At 36.2% G+C, this 20,720-nt stretch overlaps 3 protein-coding genes across 3 annotated transcripts; 2 read left to right on the top strand and 1 right to left on the bottom strand.

The window, feature by feature from the left end:
- Positions 1 to 1,949: 1,949 nt before the first annotated feature.
- LOC110888039 (disease resistance protein At4g27190) lies at positions 1,950 to 4,823 on the bottom strand. The gene has a single exon (XM_022135584.1). It carries the CDS (start codon positions 4,821 to 4,823, stop codon positions 1,950 to 1,952), a length of 2,874 nt encoding a protein of 957 aa, XP_021991276.1.
- A 2,372-nt stretch (positions 4,824 to 7,195) lies between these two features.
- LOC110888038 lies at positions 7,196 to 13,947 on the top strand. The gene is made up of 5 exons (XM_035979693.1): positions 7,196 to 7,379; positions 7,532 to 8,588; positions 12,064 to 12,444; positions 12,632 to 12,881; positions 12,968 to 13,947. Exons 2-5 carry the CDS (start codon positions 7,859 to 7,861, stop codon positions 13,716 to 13,718), a joined length of 2,112 nt encoding a protein of 703 aa, XP_035835586.1. The 5' UTR covers positions 7,196 to 7,379; positions 7,532 to 7,858; the 3' UTR covers positions 13,719 to 13,947.
- On the top strand, positions 8,582 to 10,397 carry LOC110889971. The gene is made up of 2 exons (XM_022137540.2): positions 8,582 to 9,094; positions 9,183 to 10,397. The coding sequence occupies exons 1-2, from the start codon at positions 8,620 to 8,622 to the stop codon at positions 10,346 to 10,348; spliced, it is 1,641 nt and encodes a 546-aa protein (XP_021993232.2). The 5' UTR covers positions 8,582 to 8,619; the 3' UTR covers positions 10,349 to 10,397.
- Positions 13,948 to 20,720: the final 6,773 nt, after the last annotated feature.

Here is a 20,720-nt window from a genome sequence, read left to right as displayed (position 1 = left end):
GTTGTTAAATTTATTTTTCATGTTTATCAAGTTTATTTGGATGTCTAGAAGATAGGAGTATGAGTTTGAGTATGTGATACGAACCTACAATTCAAAGCTTTCTGGGCTGGATCAGTTTGAGCCTAATTGAATGAGCCCATAACCTAAATCATAATTAACAGTTGACCCAGTCAATTAGAAGTTACGTATGTGGGGAAAACCGAATTAGTGGGGAGTTGTTCGTGGGACAATCAGTTATATTTTGTATTATTAATATCTGTTTTTATTTCAGATTAGGGGGTCGATGTTTTATGTTTATCAATATAGGGTTTATACCTTGTATCCTGGAGAATTTGCCCATCTCGAAATAGGGCCAACTATCTTGTAATCTAGTTTCAGTTAATCGAAGTTACAGATTCTATCAGTATGTTTAGGTCTTGTTTAGTATTTATAGGGCATGTGGACAGTTGTTTTATAGTGTTCTGGTGATTTCGAAGTTTAATCAGTGAAGAGTTGAACTGGTTTTGTTCAACTTTCTGTTTTTCGAATCATCTTGTGTTTGCTTAAGAGAGCTGTTCAACCTTCTGTTTTTCAATTTATCTTGTACAACTTACTAAAATATTAAAGTACAAGAAGATAGAACTTGCGCATTACCAAATTATTTGCACGATACAAAATAATTTACTCCTTATCAGTCTTTCCCAATTAAACAGGTGGGTATCGAATCCTCAATACCTTGAGGATCAAACTACCTCGAGTTTAAATACATGAACAATTGCTAACGTTGTTTCTTTGTCCTGCTACAAATTTATTCCATGAGATGTATAAGTAATTTTAAACTTCCTGTTTATCTGCCACTTCTGAAGAACTTTAGGACAACTTTTTCCCAAGTCTGGGGGTATCTTTATTCTGCAATGAAAACACAAAGGAATGCTGTCTAAGTGTTAAACGAAGTGTTGAAAAAACATACCCTGCAGAATATACTCTGGGAGTCTGGGTTACTTGTGAATTGGTCGATTTGGATTGTGTTCATCTTAACAGGGCTAAATTAGTACTCCAGTTAACTTTTTAGCTAAAAGGGAACTGGTCAAACTGCTCCAATTAACTTTTTAACTAAAGGGAGCTGTCAAACGGGTTCAAAGTTGCCAAAAGATACCGTTTAATGCATACAAGTTCCTAAATCATTTTTATTAAAAGATTTGGATGATTACTGTAATTTTTAAATATTTAGGGGTTGTTTAGCAACCTTTGAATCAGTAAGTGCTAAACTAATAAGAGGTCTGATCGGGTAAGAGGCCCTGAACCAGTAAGTGTTTGAGCCAATAAGTGTTGTTTGGATAAAGCTCTGAAAAACTGTGCAAAATGACTATTTTACCCTTCTAAACTATTTTGTGTTGAATAAAATGTATTTGGTGGTTGGTGGGTGGTGATGGTGGTTGTTGGCGGTGGCGGGTGGTGGCATTGGTGGTTGGCGGTGTTGTTGGTGGGTGGTGGTGGTGGTGGTTAGCGATGACGGGTGGTGGTGGTGCTTGGCGGTGACGGGTGTTGGTGGTGGTGGTTATGCTTGGTTTGTCATGGGTGGTGGTGGTAGTGGGTGGTGGTGGTTGGCGGTGGCCGGTGGTGGTGGTTGGCAGTGTTTGTCATGGGTGGTGGTGGCTGAAGTTTTAGGGTTAATGAAGTTTATTAGGGTAAGGGTAAATGTGTCTCTTAACCATTCAGCATCATCTTATCTATTTTTGTGAACCAAACACCCTTACCTCTTACTAATTCAGAGGTAGCCTCTTAATGGAATCATTTAGAGGCAACCAAACAGCCCCTTAGATTATTATTGTAATTATATTATATTTAGATTGTTATTGTAATTATATTATTTTTGTATGATAACTAACACACAAAATGTAAAAACAAAACAGAAAGTCAATGCCAACAGCACCAAGTTTAAAAAAGAAACAAAAAGCAAAATTATGTTCTTACTTGTATTTACCTTTCATGCATGAGTAGTTCTCCCCAGGACATACTTGAAAGTATTGCAGAAACATGTTCTTAGCATCATCATCATCCCATCTTAGATTGTTCCACCATTTGATCTCACCTTTAATCTCTTTCAAACTACATATATTAGAGATTGAGAGAGGAAGTTCCTTCAGCTCGGGACAAGAAGAAACTTCAATGCGCTGCAATGCAGGACAAACTGATGTACCATCACAGATTGACCTCAAATTGGCCATGTTGTTCATTTCTAAGACCCTCAAATTAGGAACAGTTTCTTGATGCTCCCCTGAATAGATGATACAAGACATGTTTTTACAACCGCTTACCTTAACTTCTTCAAGACTTTTAACATGACGAAGCATTGCATAAGATACGGCTACTTTTAACATTGGGCAATCCAAAACTTGAATCGTTGTCAGCTTTCTGAGGCATACACCTCTCCGGATAATCCCCTCAACAATGGTCTCTAAACTTTGCAAATGATCAAGAACCAAGTGCTTTAGATTTGGAAACATTTCCTTGGAACTTCTTTCCTTGCTTATTAAACATGATATATCATTGCAGTTTGATATAGTGAGTGATATCAATGATGATAGGCTAAGCAAGTGTCTCCGGGTCAAGCCTACACACGTTAACACATCCAGAGAATTTATGTTGTGTAGAAAATCTTTAAAATCTTCTTGCAGAAGATTAACTCCTCTAAGACCCAATCTCTTTTCATTGTCTTTGGCAATATGATAGTTTGGGTCTTGGGTCCATGGACTAATCTGAATATCAAATCTTTTTAATTTCATGAGCCAACAAGATGCATGTGCAAGACACTCGACTGTGTCCAGCCTTATTTGAAGGGCCGAAAGGTGGTCCAATGATGATAACTCCTCAAACGTTGCTCTTTGAGCAGCTGCATGACCCATCTTGGGATTCCAACTGAAAGCACTACATGACATATTCAGAGTCTCAAGACTTGATAGTCCTGATATGCTTCCAGCTATTATCCTCTCCAAAAAGTGTGTGCATGACAAATCTAATTCTCTTAGACTATGTAGACTTCCTAACCCTTCAGGAAGAGCTTTTATCTGGGTTCGAGAAAGGTCTAAAACTAAGAGTTTACCGAGAGATTTAAGAGAAGGTAGCTTTTCTATTGAACAGTCTCTCAGAAAGAGGGAACGCAGTTCACTCAGGCAAAGTAAAGATGAGGGCAAAGAAGTAATTTGAGTTTTGCTTAAATTTAGTACTCTTAGATACTTGAGATTGTGAAAGAACTCATTTGGAATATCCTTTATAGGATTATCTTGGAGAAACAGAACAGTTAGCAGAGAATACAGAGGAAATACCGGCAACTTTGTGATCCCGCAGCGTACTAAAGAAACTCTTTTAGAAGACTTATTTGGCATCTGATAGGATGGAGAGTTGCACTGAGATTGAAATCCAAACAGTTCTTCACTCTTAGAAAGACGTATGGCTAACTCACGAACAATGCCATGTAGTTTCACTGTTCCTACTGCTGCATCGTGATCAAGTAGGCCCAAGTTCTTCAGGCGTTCAACTAAAGCAATCCCATAATTAAAAGTTTGTTCTACGGTTTGATTCCCAATGATTAAGCCATCAGACACCCAACATTGGATTAGTTCACCAACATTTATTGAGACGCTTTCTGGGTACAAAGAACAATAAAGAAAGCATTGCTTTAGATCCTTACTTGGTAAGGAATGATAACTCAATGCCAGATGCTGATAGACTTCTTGATTGATGTTATTGAACAAAGGTGATGAGCTCTGCCACCTAAGACATGCATTTTCCCACAACTCAACCTGTGAAACGTCCCTCATGGAGTTTCCAAGAGTCTTGATTGCCAATGGCAGCCCATGGCAACTTGCAGCCATTTTTCTTGCTAGAGATTCTATCCCATCTGAATGTACCACAGCTCCAACACTTTCAGCAAAAAGATTCCAAGAATCTTCTTCACTCATGAGATTTACCTGAAAAGAAAAATCAACAGCCATGTGTCTACACACATCACGAGATCGGGTGGTTAAAAGGATCTTACAGAAAGGCTCTCTTGATGGAATACCCACAGCATCAAGATCAATCTTTTCCCATACATCATCAAGGATCAGGAGGATCTTCCTTCTCAGCCTCAGTCTTTGAAGAATTCTGCTAGCTATACTGTTTGTGGTGTCACCTGCTTCCACTTTTAAATGGATTCTCTTGGCAATCTGAGACTGAATTGTGCTCAAATCTGATGATCTTGAAACTTGAACCCAGATAACAAGATCAAAAGAATTCGTGGAGGAAATGCACAGCTCATTGTTCAAGTTCATGATCAAAGCCGTCTTCCCTATGCCACCCTCTCCCCAGACAGCAATCCTTCTGTTATCATCCTTGTTTAGGATTTCCAAAAGCCGCTTCATATTTGATGCTGCCCCCTGCCCCACAAGAGGCGACACTGCAATTTCCACCACTGAATTTATTGGAGAGCTTCTTTCAGTGGCAACAGTTTCAAAATGAATAGAATTCAGCTCCTTCACCAGATCAAGTTTCTTTGACAGTCTCCAACACTTGCGGTACCGGAGCATCATCTTGTTAGGCATCTCTAATAGCGGCCTTACAACATCTTCTGCTTGAGAAACCTTCATCAACCATTCAATCACTTGCGGTTTTGGAGTTTTCCCTTCCATTTTGGCTAAGGTGATATCTTCTTCGATTAACAACTTTTTGTCCATGAGGTTTCCAAACTGTTCCCTGAGTTCAAGAATGTTCTTTCCACATTTGGAAAGAGTCTTGATTCTTGACCAGGTGAACTTAAACATTATTTTAGCGCCATCAATTACAGCAGAAACAATAGCATCCATGGTGAGAAATGAAGTGTGAATGATAAACAACGTAATTTTGCAAGTGATTATATAGCAATTTGCAAGCTGCAAGCCTTAAGCCAAAAAACAAAAACGCCTACGCAATGGAAAATTGTTTGGTAACAATACGTTGAAAAAAAAACATCCTTCCAATGCCTATGTTTCCTTGTCCTAGCTCTAAATGACGAAAGAAGCATTGGCCTTACATGCATATCAAGTCCTATATAGAAAACCTTGGTGAATAAGTTACTAATTCATGATAAGCAGCTTTGGGAAATCCAAAACAGGCTTCCTAATTATATTATACTCTATATTATAAGAGCAACTAGTTTAAACAGTAAATTTAATAAAAAAACAATTATATTTTATATTATATTATATTATACCCTATATTAAAAGAGCAATTAGTTTAAACAGTAAATTTAATAAAAAATTCATGTTCATCCCTTATACTATAATATACACTTTTAACCCATTTGATTTTTTTTACTAATTTGGTTTTTTGAGATATCTTGCGTTCGTTAACTATTTTTCTTACACTAAATATATCTGTGTTTTTTTCTCAACATTCTGGTGTCGTGACGAACACTATATCGAAGTTGAGTATTCTTTTAGAATCGTATGCTATATCAAGTGCTTGTGCCGTACCGGTGCCGTGACAAACACCATATCGAAATTGAGTATTCTTTTGGTATCGTACACTATATCGAGTGCATGTCAACCGATACTGACCGAACAACGGTACTGGAATCCGTATTATTTCTTTTGAAATATAATGTTCACAAAATTTTGAATACACAACGCGCTTATCATTATATACGTTTCGCTAAATATTTAATTCAAAACCGAACCCCCACAACGCGCAACATAATCCACTTGTTATATTTGAAACCAGTGAAGTTAATTATCTACTCTACAACTGGAGCACATTGTTCTTGTTACGATAAGATTCATTCGAAAACAAAATATTTATAAAACAAAATTTGTGTATTCCAGGAAATTACCAACAAGAATGCAATCAGACAAGAGACATGAACCCAATCTCTCATGGATCCTACAGCTGCAAAGCAATTCATATAATCATATAGAAACCGAAAAGACCAAAACTTAACCCTAGCTGTTACCTAACAATTTCCGTCGATTACGAAAGTGTCTAGGGATTGAAACCACGTCGATTGTAGCGGTGAAATCAACCCAAACTGAAAGGAAATTAAAAGAATAATGCATTACAAAAGAAAGTTTCACCGTTACTTGTTATCATCGTTCGACTGAAATGGCGTTGATATCACAGGAAAAAAAACCACCACAAGTCCGTTTGTAACTCTAAAATAGTCCAAAATCTCGGGAATCTCAAGATTTAATAAAACTAGTGGGATTCCAAAAGTATGTACGCGAGAATTTGGCGGTATATATATATAGGGTGTACATATTCAGACACCTTGTTCCCTAAATCCACACCCTTCTATACGCTTCGTATAGGGCTATACGAAGCGTATAGGGTTGCTTTTCCCGACCAACTTCTGCACCTCGTACAACGTCACATCAGTCAACTTATACGGGGAGTCTAGGCCTGTACGAGGGGCCAATACGAAGGCCCTTAGACGCCTCGTATAGACCTATACGAGGCGTCTTGGACTGACCGATTTGACTATGAAGGGACTATGTCTGACATGACTTAAAGGCATACGGGGAGTAAAGACCTATACGAGGCGTCTTTAGCTCCCATAAAATGCAACCTACAGTGCGTTCTTGGTCCACATCCGAGGTTTCAACAAAAAACCACTCACATTCTGTTTGTTTTTTTATTTGTGTTTGCGTTATTATCATCCCGGAGTGTTGAAATGTCATCATATTGGAACGGCAACTATATCTTCGGGCAATATTCTAGCGAAAACTGGGGGCACGAAAGCGTTCCGGTAACAGTTATTAGCGTAAATGTTATAATTACTTGTTGTTTTCGTTTATTATTTACTAATGATGATACGGTTGTCTATTTTGGAGGAGTCTGGCATTCCCGATTCTAATGAGCAAGAGGAGGTTGTGTCTAGTATACAAGGAAAACAAAACAGCCCGTTTCTAGATTTGAACAAGCATCCTCCTGTTGATGAAACAGCCCCTGTAGATGACTCATACCCTGCTAGTGGATACGGAGGAGACGGTGGATACGGAGGAGACGGTGGATACGGAGGACACGGTGGATACGGAGGAGACGGTGGATACGGAGGAGACCGTGGATACGGAGGAGACCGTGGATACGGAGGAGACGGTGGATACGGAGGAGACGGTGGATACGGAGGAGACCGTGGATACGGAGGAGACGGTGGATACGGAGGAGACGGTGGATACGGAGGGGACGGTGGATATGGTGGATACGGTGGATACGGGGGATACGGTGGATACGGAGGAGACGGTGATCATCAGCAATTCATTTCCCCGGGCACTCCTTATGTTCATCAAAACAATTCGGACGTTGGAGGATATGGTGGTTATGGTGGATATGGTAGATATGGTAGTGAAGCACCTCCCATTCTGGACAGTCTGTACTTAAAAAAGACGGTATAAATTACTATTTTATTATTAATATTTTATTATTATTAATTTTATTATTATTATTTTATTATATTATTATTATTATTATATTATTATTATTATTATTATTATTATTATTATTATTATTATTATTATTATTATTATTGTCGATGTTACAGGTTTTCAACTCCTTAGATGAACTAAAGAAACGGATACAAGAAATAGCAAATGCGGATGGTTTCGTTATTGTCACCCGTCGATCAAAGAAAATCGGGGGAAGAACCGGGAGGGTATGGCTTGAATGTGATCGTGGTGGTGAGCACCAGAGTACAGCAACACTTAGAAAAGCTGGAAGCAAAAAAACCGGTTGCCCGTTTTACCTGCTGGCTGTCCGAAACCACCCGTATGAAACCTGGGAGATAAAAGACGGAACAATTGAACATAACCACGAACTTTGTGAGGACCTGTCGGCCCACGCGTTTGTGCGAAGGTTTACTCCAAGCGAAATGAAACTGATCGAGCAGCTGACAGCTCAAAACATGGAGCCGCGCAAAATATTTCAAACGATAAGGAAGCAGGACCCCGACAGGTTTCATGTTCAGAAAGACGTTCAAAACGTTGTAGCGAAGATTAGAGCCGAACAAAGACAAGGATTGACTCCCATGCAGTCACTAGAAAATGTGCTGATGAAGAACGACTTTATTTACGAGATCCGGGAAGAACCCGGAACAGAGATCGTAACAGAGATCTTCTTTCTTCATCGGGACTCGAGAGTCTTGTGGCGTGCATTCCCCCACGTCATGATGATCGATGCAACGTACAAGACAAACATATACAATATGCCCTTTATCCAGATTGTTGGTATGACGCCTACCAACAAATCGTTTATTATCGCGCATGCCGTTGTTAGTAAAGAACGGGGTGATAACTTTGTGTGGGTGCTTGAGAGGGTTAAGGCAATGTTGGATGAATGTATGGAGCCACGTGTGATTTTAACGGATAGAGACCTAGCCCTTATGGGCGCGTGTGCTAAAGTATTTCCAGACGCCTCCAGGCTTCTTTGCAGGTGGCACATACAACAGAATGTTATGAAGCACTGCAAGGGTGCCTTCACAGACGACGACTGGAAGACATTTTTGTCATTCTGGGGTTCATTGATTGAGTCTCCATCCATACCCATCTACGACTACCACTTGCGCAACATGCGAAAGCGACTTGTGGAGTGCAAACGTTCTAGTAAGTTTTTCTAATAACATACGACTCACCTATGCAAATTTTATTAAATTATTTTTACTTTTTAGGAGTCTTCAAATACGTGTACGATAACTGGCTAAAAGACTACAAGGAGATGTTTGTCTTTGCGTGGACTGATAAGAGGCGCAACTTTGGTAATCGTACTACAAACAGAGTTGAGAGCCAACATGCCAACTTAAAGAGATACGTCGAAGATAGGAGCTCGCTGGACCGTATAGTTGGTTGTGTCCGGGATATAGTTGAGACACAGTTCGGTGAAATAAGGAAGACTTTTCGAGAAAGCATCGAAAAAACAATGAAACACCACAAACACCCGATGTTTCAACACCTACTTGGAAAAGTATCCCACAAAGCCCTTGACTTGTTGCATGGAGAGGCAATTAGGAGGCTAGATGTCTTGGAGCGCTTTAATTCATCATGTGGTTGCCAAATGTGGCACAGCTGTGGGTTGCCCTGTGCTTGTAGGATAGAAAAGTACATGCGTGAAGGTAATAATTATTGAACGTCGTACAACACTTGTGTGATATATTTCCTTTCCTTCATTTTACCTAAACAATATTGTTTTTAACCGTGCAGAGCATCCGATTCAACTCGAAGACATAGACGTCTTCTGGCGGAAACTTAACTTCCAAAGTTGTAAATTGATAGACGACTCCCTTGACGTGGTCGAAGAGCTAGATGTTGTTAGACAACAATTACAGTCGCACCCTCCAGCTCAGCAAAAAAGCCTGCTTTCAAAGATTAAAGCGGTGTTGACTCCAACGAAATCTACCAAGAAACCACCGGTTGTCCAACAAAATACTCGTGGCCGACCAACAACAAAGCAGGTACAAGAAAGGTTGGACGAGGCCTCTCGTATAGATGAAGAATTGAGGAGAAGCTCCTTCGGTGATGCAAACACGTGCTTTGAAGGTTCACGACAAAGTAAGTACGATAAACCTCGCCACAGCTCGTACGTTCCGTCTCAAGCCTCACAACAGTCGGTTATAAGGTCCCAAAAACCCAAAGCGACCCTAAGCCGTTCAAAGAGTTCTAAGAAGAAAGAGACACGAGATGATCACGGTTTTCCTTTAATCATTGGGGACGAGTACGTGGGAATCATCGAACGGTTTAAGTCTGACATTCCGCCAGTGTTCCATCCGTACGTCTCGTGCATACGAGATGTGATGCCGGACGGTCATTGTGGGTTTCGGTCTGTGGCTGTGGGCTTAGGGATGGATCAGAGTTCATGGGGGCGTATTAGAAGGGACCTTGTCCAAGAAATGGATCAGAACGAATCGATCTGGTTCCCAATATTTGAAGCATGGGCTGCAGGTTATTTTTACACGCATCGTCAGGGCCTAATTTGGGATTCAGTGGCCGGTTGTGGGGAGAATCACTGGATGGACTTCCCCTTTGCAGGACTTCTTATTGCACAAACGTACGGTATCGGGGTGCACCTGTTAACGACAACCATGGGTGCGAGTTCCACTTACTTCCCAATACTAAGTCCTCCGGCTAATCAACAACCATTATTCATAACGCTTACACATGTTAACGAGAACCACTTCATACATGTTAAGCTGGAAGGGGATTATCCTATGCCACCAGCACACGGGCTATGGTTGACCCACCGAAGACCCCACACAGAACAATGGGAAGATATGTACTTGCCACGTCTAGAATGGTATACATCGATAATGAATCCTCGACCAAGATCAAACCCCAGTCTTAATTACATAGATAGTTACACGGAAGAATGATTTTTGTAATTAATAGTATTTTTTTGGAATTAATAGAATTTTTTTGTAATTATTAGTATTTTTTTTGTAATTAATAGAATTTTTTTGTAATTATTAGTATTTTTTTATAATTATTAGTATTTTTTTTGTAATTAATAGTATTTTTTTTGGAATTAATAGTGTAACTTTGTAATTAATAGTATTTTTTTTGTAATGAATAATATTTTTTTGGAATTAATAGTATTTTTTTAAATTTTTCTACAAAAAAAAAACTATACGCTTCGTATAGAACTAGACTCCTCGTATCATATTGCACAAAAGACCATTTAGCCCCTGATAGGCCCCCAATAGAGGCTTATTCCAGGGGCTCAAAGGTAATTTTACACCAACCAGACGCCTCGTACAGACCTGTACGAGGAGTACAGTTGAGCGGGATTTTGAAAATTCAATTTTTGAATATCTGAAATTCAAAATTTGAATTTTTTGAAAGTAGACGCTTCGTACAGACCTGTACGGGGCGTCTCTTTGAGCGGTTTAAATTTGAATTTTGAATTTGAATTTTGAAAATCATTTTAGTTAATTACTATTTTACCCCTGATATGCCCCCAGTATAGCCACTTAGCAGGGGCTAAAAGGTAATTTCAAAATTGTACGACTCGTACAGACCTGTACGAGGAGTACAGTTGAGGCGGTTACTTTTTGCCATTTCTTTTTTTAATTAATAAAATGTATTATTAAATTACCATTATGCCCCTGTTTACCCCTTAGTATAGCCTTTTTTCAGGGGCAAAATGGTAATTAACCATTCCAGAAATATCTTTTTGGAATGGTTAATTACCATTTTGCCCCTGATAAAAGGCTATACTAAGGGTAAAACAGGGGCAAAAATGTCATTTAGCAAAAAGCATAGACGCCTCGTATAGCTCTATACGAGGCGTCTAGGCTTCGTATAACACAGGGGGGGGGCCTAGACGACACAGATCACACACACAAACAAAAACACACACATATACGGTGCATTCGGATCTATACGCCTCGTACGTATTTCAACCGTATTTTTGAAGAATCGAAGCATCACCGGTACGTATTTCATCCCGTAGTTAAGTATTTTTGTCTCGTTTATGCCTTTAGACCGTAGGTTTGCCCTAAAAGTTGAATTTGGTTGGGTTTTGGGGGTTTGATGTTGATGATGATGAAGAACTTGTGGAACAGGACGCTGAGTATAGCCCTATACGAGGGCTATACGAGGGTCTGTTTTTTTTTTTTTTTTTTTTTTATTAATTATATTATTATTATTATTTATTAATTATTATTAAATATTATTATTATTTATTAATTATATTATTAAATATTATTATTATTATTATTATTTATTAATTATTATTATTAAAAACATTATTATTAATATTATTATTATTTATTTATTTATTTATTTATTTATATTATTATTATTATTAATTATTGTTATTGTTATTAATATTATTATTTATTATTTATTATTTATTTATTTATATTATTATTATTATTAATTATTGTTATTGTTATTAATATTATTATTTATTATTTATTATTTATTATTATTAATTATTGTTATTGTTATTAATATTATTATTTATTATTTATTATTTATTATTATTAATTATTAATTATTGTTATTGTTATTAATATTATTATTTATTATTTATTATTTATTATTTATTATTTATTAATATTATTATTATTGTATACGTATACAGTATTTATTATGGAGGACGATCTGATGCCGGGCGATGACATGCACATAGAGCCGGTTCAGCAGGGTCCACGACGGAGACAGCGACCGCCTGTGGATACGTTGCAGGGGCATCCCTATCTAGAGTTTCCCGACGGCACTGACGCCGCCCGTCATTGCCAGAAGCTTAGGAGGATGCACGTTGGATCGCATGCATCGATCGACTGGGATGCGATGGAGGAGATTGCTGAGACGCCGAGAGTGCGTCGGTTTATACCTATCGATTCCCCGTGGCATCGTCTTTTTGATTTGGCGCACACGCCGACCTACAGGGAGCTGCTGGTCGAGTTCATTTCGTCATTCACATTTCACCCTCCTGGGGAGCCAGTGCCGATTCCGTACCCAGGTGAATGTTATTGATATTTATTTATTTATTTATTAATATTATTTATTTATTTATTTATTTATTTATTTATTTCTTTATATTATTATTATTATTATTATTAATTATTGTTATTGTTATTAATATTATTATTATTATTTATTATTTATTATTTATTATTATATTGTTTTATTTATGATTCCGTACCCAGGTGCTCCCCCTCCGCCTGAGGTTTCTTTCAGGCTTGCTGGCGTTCAGCGTTCGATGACGCTAGCAGAGTTTGCGGTGCGCTCTGGTTTATACATGCAGGAGGAGATCGAGACTGAGATCTACACAGCGGGGCTAGTGGTGGTTGAAAAACCCACTCTTGTTGGGTTTTGGCAGGTGATTGCGGGGGCGGATCATTGGGAGCATGACAAGTCGAAGGGGAGGGTGTCGTTTGTTAGCGACCCACTATACAGGTATGTACGTTTATTATTGCAATTATTGTGATTATATGCACTGTTTATTAATCTCTGTTTTTGTATTTCGCTAACACTATCTGCAGGTATCTGCACCATTTGCTCGCCACTTCTATATCAGCGCGCGGCTACAGCCGTGAGTGGTGTACGACCACAGATCTTTTTTTCCTATATTGTTTGTTGTATAGGAGGCCGTGCGCGCTAGCACACGGTCTAGCCCAGTACTTCGCCTCCGGCCATCACCGGCAGGAGCGCGGATTTTTGTATGGCGGGGCGTACGTGACCGTCATTGCCCGTTCATTTGGCCTCGTACCACATCAGGACCCACATCTACGGACGCCGGCCATCATGCCGACGCGGATGGGTATGCCGTCGCTATGGGGGATGAGGGTTATCAAGAGGTTCCCGGTTGGCCCGCGGTTTAAAAACCGCGAGGGGGGCGTATGGAGAGAGGAGGACCTACCAGAGCATTTCGAGGACGTTCATCCTCCTGCAGATCCTGCTGATGTAGTGCCCGTGGAGGACCCTCCGGAGGATCTAGACGGTGCAGCGGGGCCACAGCCACCGCCACCTGCCGGGGCACCTCAGTTTCCACGTCACGCTATTCGAGGTGGTGCCCCAGGAGCTGCACTACATCCGGATGTACGAGCCAGGCTTGACAGGCTCGACGATTTGGTAGGTTGGTTGGTACGGGCGGAGCAGGATAGACGAGAGAGAGAGGGATTACCCCCGATACCGCTTCCACCGGTTCGAGCACCACATCAGCAGCAGCAGCCGCAGCAGCAGCACCAGCCGCAGCAGCAGCATCAGGATTCAGATTCGGATTTTGATGCATAGACCTGTTGTTGTTTTTATTGTTATTGTGGATGTACAAACTTATCTTCTATATTTTTGTTATGGATGTAAACAGTTATCTTATATATGTCATATTTATGTTTGTTTTCAGTTATTCGGTTACTCAATGATTGTTCTCTTAAATTTAGATAATACGGAAACAATATAACCCCTGAATATAATACGGAAACAATATTTGAAAGAAATAAAATTTTAATCGAAAGAATAATATTTAAAAAAGTAAAATGTTAAAAACAATATAATATATTTAAAGAGCCGATTTTTAAAATAGTTGATTTAATCGACGCTGAAACAAAAAATTTTTTTAAACTTTTTATATTGTAAAAAACAAAAAAAAAACAAAACTTTTTTAAAAATAAAAAAAAAACGATTTTTAAAGGCAAATAGTTAATTTTTAAAAAACAACAACTTTTTATAGTGTAAAAAAGAAAAAAAAAACTTTTTTTAAAACCTAAAAAAATTTCATCAAAAAAACAAATCTTCAAAAACCATCCAAAAAACCAACCCAAAACCCACCAAAACACCCCTCATTTCAGCCAAAAAAAACTTCCAAACGGAGACGCCTCGTATAGACCAAGACCCCGCGTATAGGGTTCCTTAAACAACGTGCCTGACACCCCCTGTACACCCATCGAATTCAGTGCATGGACGCCTCGTATAGGTCTATACGAGGCGTCTAGGTTTGCAAAAGTGTGGATTTAGGCGCAGTGGGTGTCCGGATAGATTGGCCCTATATATATATATATATATAGGGGAAGGTTCAAATGAAAACCACTAGTTATTGTGAAAACTCGAAAACTAATTAAAAAAAGCCAAAAAAACATACAAAAAAATTTTTTTTTTTAATTTTTTTTTTGCAATCAAAATTTCGCAGGTTTTTTAATATAAAAAAAAATTTTCAAAAAAAAAAAAAAAAAAAAATTTTTGTGTAGTGCACATGTGTAATACTGCACATATGTATGTGTACTACACATGTGTATTATTACACATGTGCACTACACAAATTTTTTTTTTTTTTTGAAAAAAAGTTTTTTTTATATATAAAAATTAGCGATTTTTATAAAAAAAATTGAAAAAAAAAATTTGTATGTTTTTTAGGCTTTTTTTAGTTAGTTTTCGAGTTTTCACAATAAAAGTGGTTTTCATTTGAACCATCCCCTATATATATATATATATATATATATATATATATATATATATATATATATATATATATATATTTTAGTAAACTTCCGTTTTGCTCTATGTGTTTTGATCATTTTAACGGTTTTGCTCCAATAGTTTAAAAATAGTCATTTTCCTCCCTGATCTTTTGAGTTTGTCGCCAGTTTGCTCTCTAATCTTTCGAGTTTGTCGCCAGTTTCCTCCCTGATGGAGTTAGAGACTGGGAGCAAAATGAAGATAAGTTAGAAAAATCAGGGAGGAAAATGGCTATTTTTAAACTATTGGAGCAAAACCGTTAAAATGACCAAACCACAGGGAGCAAAATGGAAGTTTACAGTTAAGTGTGCCGGGTAAAACGAACCGATGAGAGGTGTATTTTTTCAAACTTCATTATGAAACATTGTGATATGTTGTGTACTTCTGTCGATTTTAAAATGGTGTAATTTGTGAACTTAATGATTGTAATAATACACATGTGTAAGTGACAAAGTACACATGTGTATTACAGTTGGGCAAACTGAGATGTACATATATGTACGTGTAGCAATAGATTGATATGTTTTTCGTAGTATTTTTTATTAGTTTCTCATATAATTATGGCTGAGACTTGTTTGTTTCTAATACATTCTGAGTTGGTTTTCGTGTTGTTTTGTTTTAGGTGATTTATAAGGATAAAAAATGAGGACTAGTAAGTGCTTTTTGGTAAACAATAAATTGTATATGGTTAAATGGTCTTACATATCGTTAGATGAGGGTTTTACCCTTAGTTAATATGGAAGAAGACATTGAAAGGAAATTAAAATAAAGATGTAAGTGGGTTTTTCTTTTTTGGAAAAGATGAATTCAAATTTTAGAATGCATGATTGTAGGAGAAGTTATATTTATTTGGTAATTGCCCTTAGTTATTCAAAATGAATTCTATATTAAATTTAATTAATAAATAATTCTTAAATGTCTAATGACAATCCTACCCTTATAAATATTAAACTAGATTAAGGGCCAAGATGTGTTCGTTTTGTTCACAAATAGGGTAAGGTTCATAAATGAACCTAACCCTATACATATATATATATATATATATATATATATATATATATGGCCAGCAAGAAATTGGAGGAAAAACAACAAACAAAACAAAAAAAGGGAAACAAACGGGACTTATATAATGTCCGCTACATCAAAATGCACCCACCTCTCCAATTTGGCGGTATTGATTTAGTTTATTATGGTACTAGGTTAGGTTAGAATTTTGTGTAATAAACGGTTGCATAAATATAATTTCTATAGTAAGTAATAGAAAAGATATATGTTTAAAAAACCTTTGTGTTACGCTGATTGAATAAACTTATGTATTAACCAGTTTGAATAAATATGTAATCCATTAATATAGTCGTGAAGATGCATTTAAAATATTGTTTATTTTATTATTAGGTTAGAAACACGTGAATTATACCGGGATAAACCAATGAAGTATTAACTGGCGAAAAAATATAAGAAATAGTTGAGAAAAAAATAAATAAATAAGAAAGAAAACAGGAAGATTAGGATTTAATTTCATTATTTAATGGTAGAGAGAAAATATAAAATTATCATTTCATATATTTTTAATCGGAAAGATAGAAGATTAGGATTTGATTTCATTATTTAATGGTAGAGAGAAAATATAAAATTATCATTTCATATATTTTAAATTTTAATCGGAAAGATAGACAGAATAATATATAATATATTAAAATGTTTTCATTTAATAGTATTTGAAGATTATATATATATATATATATATATATATATATATACATATATAGGTAAAGGATCCTGTACAAAATCATACTTTTGTAAGAAGTGTGAGAAATAATTTGGTGATGACAAGTGTCCTCTATCTTAATTAATTCAAAAGGGTATATTAGTAATTTACCTTTCTTATCAATTAATTGAGTTTCAAGATAACTGAAAAAAAAAACTGTTGTCCTATTTTTTTGCAAGATCAAATTCCATTCTCACTCCTATTTTTTTTTGCAAGATCAAATTCCATTTTCACCTACGTATGCCATGAAACATCAGTTATACATTTATGATGGTGGCCACAAAATGAAGTGAAAGTGAGACTTAGATTGCCAACAAACGTATTACTATTTTTTGTTCTTAAAATGTAGACCATGGCCACTAAATCTGCATATACTGATATCAAGTATGTCGTCCATTTTGCAAGATCTAATATGGGTTCATCATGGTGTTTTAAAATCTGAGAATGTTTTGTATTGATAAAACACCATGACTTGAATCATATATTTTTAAAACACCACGCAATGAACAATGTCTCCAAATAAAACACCATGACTTGAATCATAGTCATGGTGTTTTAAAATCTGGGAATGTTTTGTATTGATAAAACACTATGCCTTGAATCATAGATGTTTAAAACACCACACCATGAACAATGTTTCTAGATAAAACACCATGACTTGAATCATAGATGTTTAAAACACCACGCCATGAACAATGTCTCCAGATAAAACACCATGACTTGAATCATAGTCATGGTGTTTACGATTTTTATACAATGTCTCCAGATAAAACACCATGACTTGAATCATAGATTTTTAAAACAACACGCAATGAACAATGTCTCCAGATAAAACACCATGACTTGAATCATAGTCAATTTATCCAGTTGTTTTAAAACACCATACCATGAATCTGATTACAGTTCTCGTTATGATAATGTACGACGAATATGCAACCAAAGACCTCCTACAATTAAGGTGAATCATTAATTCCTTTATTTAAGGAAAAAGGAGTAAATGTAGGAGTTTCTTGGTCGTGTATGATATGGTTACCATATTTCAAACATTGAAAAAGACACTATTGCCCTTTAATTTTACATAAGGTCCCTCTAATTGAAACACAATTTACATTTTTATACCCTATTGATCTTAACCATTAGATCAAATATCCAATGGTTTAAAACACTTCTTACCCTTCTTACATTTTAGACACTTTTTATCATATCCCTGCCCTATATATATATATATATATATATATATATATATATATATATATATATATATATATATATATATATATATATATATATGTAGAGTAAGGTTAACATACAAAAAGCCTTATCATACATCACGTAGGAGAACATGGTAACCGTTGGATCAGGGGTATAATCACGCATGGGACCACATAATCACGCATAGGACCACATAATCACGCATGGGACTATAATCACGCACGTTCTATGATAATAACGCACGTTATATTTTTTGTCATGTATGTTAATGTAGGTTAAGCCTTGAAGTACATTATACTTTCTCTATATATGTATAGGGAATGGTTCAAATGAAAACCACTTTTATTGTGAAAACTCAAAAACTAACTAAAAAAGGCTAAAAAACACACAAAAAAAATATTTTTTCAATTTTTTTATAAAAATCGCAGGTTTTTTTATATAAAAAAATTTCGAAAAAAAATTGTAGTACACATGTATAGTACACATACACATGTGCACTACAAAAAAACAAATTTTTTTTTGAAAAAAAAAAATTATATACATAAAGTTGCGAAAATTGGTCTGCAAAAAAAAATTGGTATGTTTTTTTGGCTTTTTTAATTAGTTTTCGAGTTTTCACAATAACTAGTGGTTTTCATTTGAAACGCATCCTAGCCCAACACGTGGCGCGGGATATGATCAGGGTGTGAGGGGTTTTTTTTGTCTTTTCAATTTTCTTTTATTTCCAATTTTGCGTAACATGTTGCTTCATTTTTGGCGTCTAAGATTATTTTGGCGTTAATATATTCATTAACTAATTGGCGTTTTATTTTTCTTAGATTTGTCACGTTGAATTAATTGTTTTTGTGTCACATAGATAATTTTTTGGCGTTATAGCGTTTCCCTGGTCAATTTTCTTTGCGTTTGTGGCGTTGTATAATAATTTAGTACGAGTCATTAATATTTTCATAAGATTACAATAAGTCCAAATGTTTTTTATGGCGTTTAGTCAATTTTTTTGGCTTTTAATACATTGACAAGGTGCTTTGCCAGCACCCGTTCTCACAGTTTTCATACTATTAGCGTTTTGGTGTTTGTAATTTTTGGCGTTTTATATAATAATGTATTTTATTAGTAGAGAATTAGATAACAAACAACAGATAATTAGATAACAAAACAATAGAAAATGAAAAATAAAAAAAATTAAAAATGGTAATCTAATTTCTCATCCAAATTTTCACTGTCACCATCCTCTTCTTCTTGACTTTTTTTTTGGCGTTTTGAACCTTTGAATACCTTAGCTAGATGCCAACTTTCCTACATAACACCCGTCTTTAGACGAAGCATATTAGTCGCATCTTGTTTTTTGGTATGATATTCCTGTTTGGTGGCATGTCATTAAAGATCAACTCTTGCTTGAATGCTATTTTTAATAATGGAGTCCAAAATAGCATTTTACACATGTATTGATCCCTTCATGCCATACATATATTCATCAAGAACAAAGCTCACATAATGACATATCACTATCATCAGTCTCTTTTTCTTGAATATTTTTCTATCTCATTCAGCAAAAGCTTATAGAGATACCCACCTCAGAGAATAATTCATTCAGTGAAAGCTTTGCCAAGCTTTGCCATCTGTGGTTTTTTTAACTATTTATTGGCATTTTAAAGTGAGTTGTTTCTAGGGAACATGGAGTTTTGTTTTCTTGGTGTGATCAATTCATTGTGTAGAGACCTCTCTCTTATAGGAGTTTTTTTGGCTCGTAGTTTAGGCGGGATTTTATTATAATAAATGATAGTAAATAAAGTAACCGTCTTTTCAGTTACTGTGTGTATTTACTGTTTTGTTCAGCTTTATCAATTTTAGGGTGATAGACGTCCCATCTTCCAAGTTTAGCGTTTTTTAAATGGCGTTATGTAGACCAAGATGACAAAATACAATAACGGAGAAAATATTAAACAGGAAAAATATTTTTTATTATTTTTGGCGTTTTGTAAGCAATAACTTTTTGTAATATTTTTTTGGCGTTTTGCAACTAAATGGAGAAATATAGCATTTAATTACCTTTAGAAAAATAAAAGATTACACAGAAGAAAACCAACAAAAAATAATTAAAACTCCTCGTCAGAAGGTACTTTATCCGAGAAGTATCTATCACTTCCGCCGTCTTCTTCCTCGGAGTCTTCATCTAGACTTTCATCCATATCATTACCTTCACTTTCATCGGCTTCCTGTTGCTGAAGATTCTGAAACCTCCATTTGAACATGTCTTGCATCAACGCCATTTTTGAGTCCATTTCTGTGTTCAAACAAGTGGCGTTGTGCAATTCTTCCATGAACCCAATCCCCTGCTTTGTCATGATGTTTTCAATCAGATAGTCTTCCTGCTTTCAGCTGTCATATATAATGGTCACCATGTCTGTTTCCTCATCAAAACGCCATGATGTCATGACTGGGTCCGATTTTCCATCTGCTTTGATTGCTCCAAAATTCTTTTTTAATGTTTTCAAAAGCTTATGTGTTTCGTGACATTCGTTATCCAGAGCGATGCCAAGCGAGAGGATACCCCTCTGTACATCTTCTTCCATCTTCAAAATTGCCTTAATCGTCCTAACATACACCCTCCTTCTGTTGTCAAAACGTAGGACGAATCGCCTGATTGCCAGAGTGTATCTCCACCAAACGATGGTTGCCATTTTTGGCGTTTTGGATAAACTTGGCGTTTTTGGTAAAAGATGTTTTTGCAGAATGATAGATTGAAGTGATTATGGAAGCGATGTTTAACGTCGTTTATATAATGATGTTTTTGGCACGTAATT

The sequence above is a fragment of the Helianthus annuus genome, chromosome 11, assembly GCF_002127325.2.
Source record: "Helianthus annuus cultivar XRQ/B chromosome 11, HanXRQr2.0-SUNRISE, whole genome shotgun sequence".
Lineage (NCBI taxonomy): Eukaryota > Viridiplantae > Streptophyta > Magnoliopsida > Asterales > Asteraceae > Helianthus > Helianthus annuus.
This window is presented reverse-complemented; position numbering and strand designations above follow the sequence as displayed.

What these genes read in the sequence shown, in the direction of transcription:
- LOC110888039 (XM_022135584.1), bottom strand. Translation starts at nt 4,823, where the DNA reads ATGGATGCTATTGTTTCTGCTGTAATTGATGGCGCTAAAATAATGTTT.
- LOC110888038 (XM_035979693.1), top strand. Translation starts at nt 7,859, where the DNA reads ATGAAACTGATCGAGCAGCTGACAGCTCAAAACATGGAGCCGCGCAAA. An exon ending in TGTGGAGTGCAAACGTTCTA is followed by an intron (nt 8,589 to 12,063) that starts GTAAGTTTTTCT and finishes ATACGTATACAG; the next exon opens with TATTTATTATGGAGGACGAT. An exon ending in GTTAGCGACCCACTATACAG is followed by an intron (nt 12,882 to 12,967) that starts GTATGTACGTTT and finishes CACTATCTGCAG; the next exon opens with GTATCTGCACCATTTGCTCG.
- LOC110889971 (XM_022137540.2), top strand. Translation starts at nt 8,620, where the DNA reads ATGCAAATTTTATTAAATTATTTTTACTTTTTAGGAGTCTTCAAATAC. An exon ending in AGAAAAGTACATGCGTGAAG is followed by an intron (nt 9,095 to 9,182) that starts GTAATAATTATT and finishes TTAACCGTGCAG; the next exon opens with AGCATCCGATTCAACTCGAA.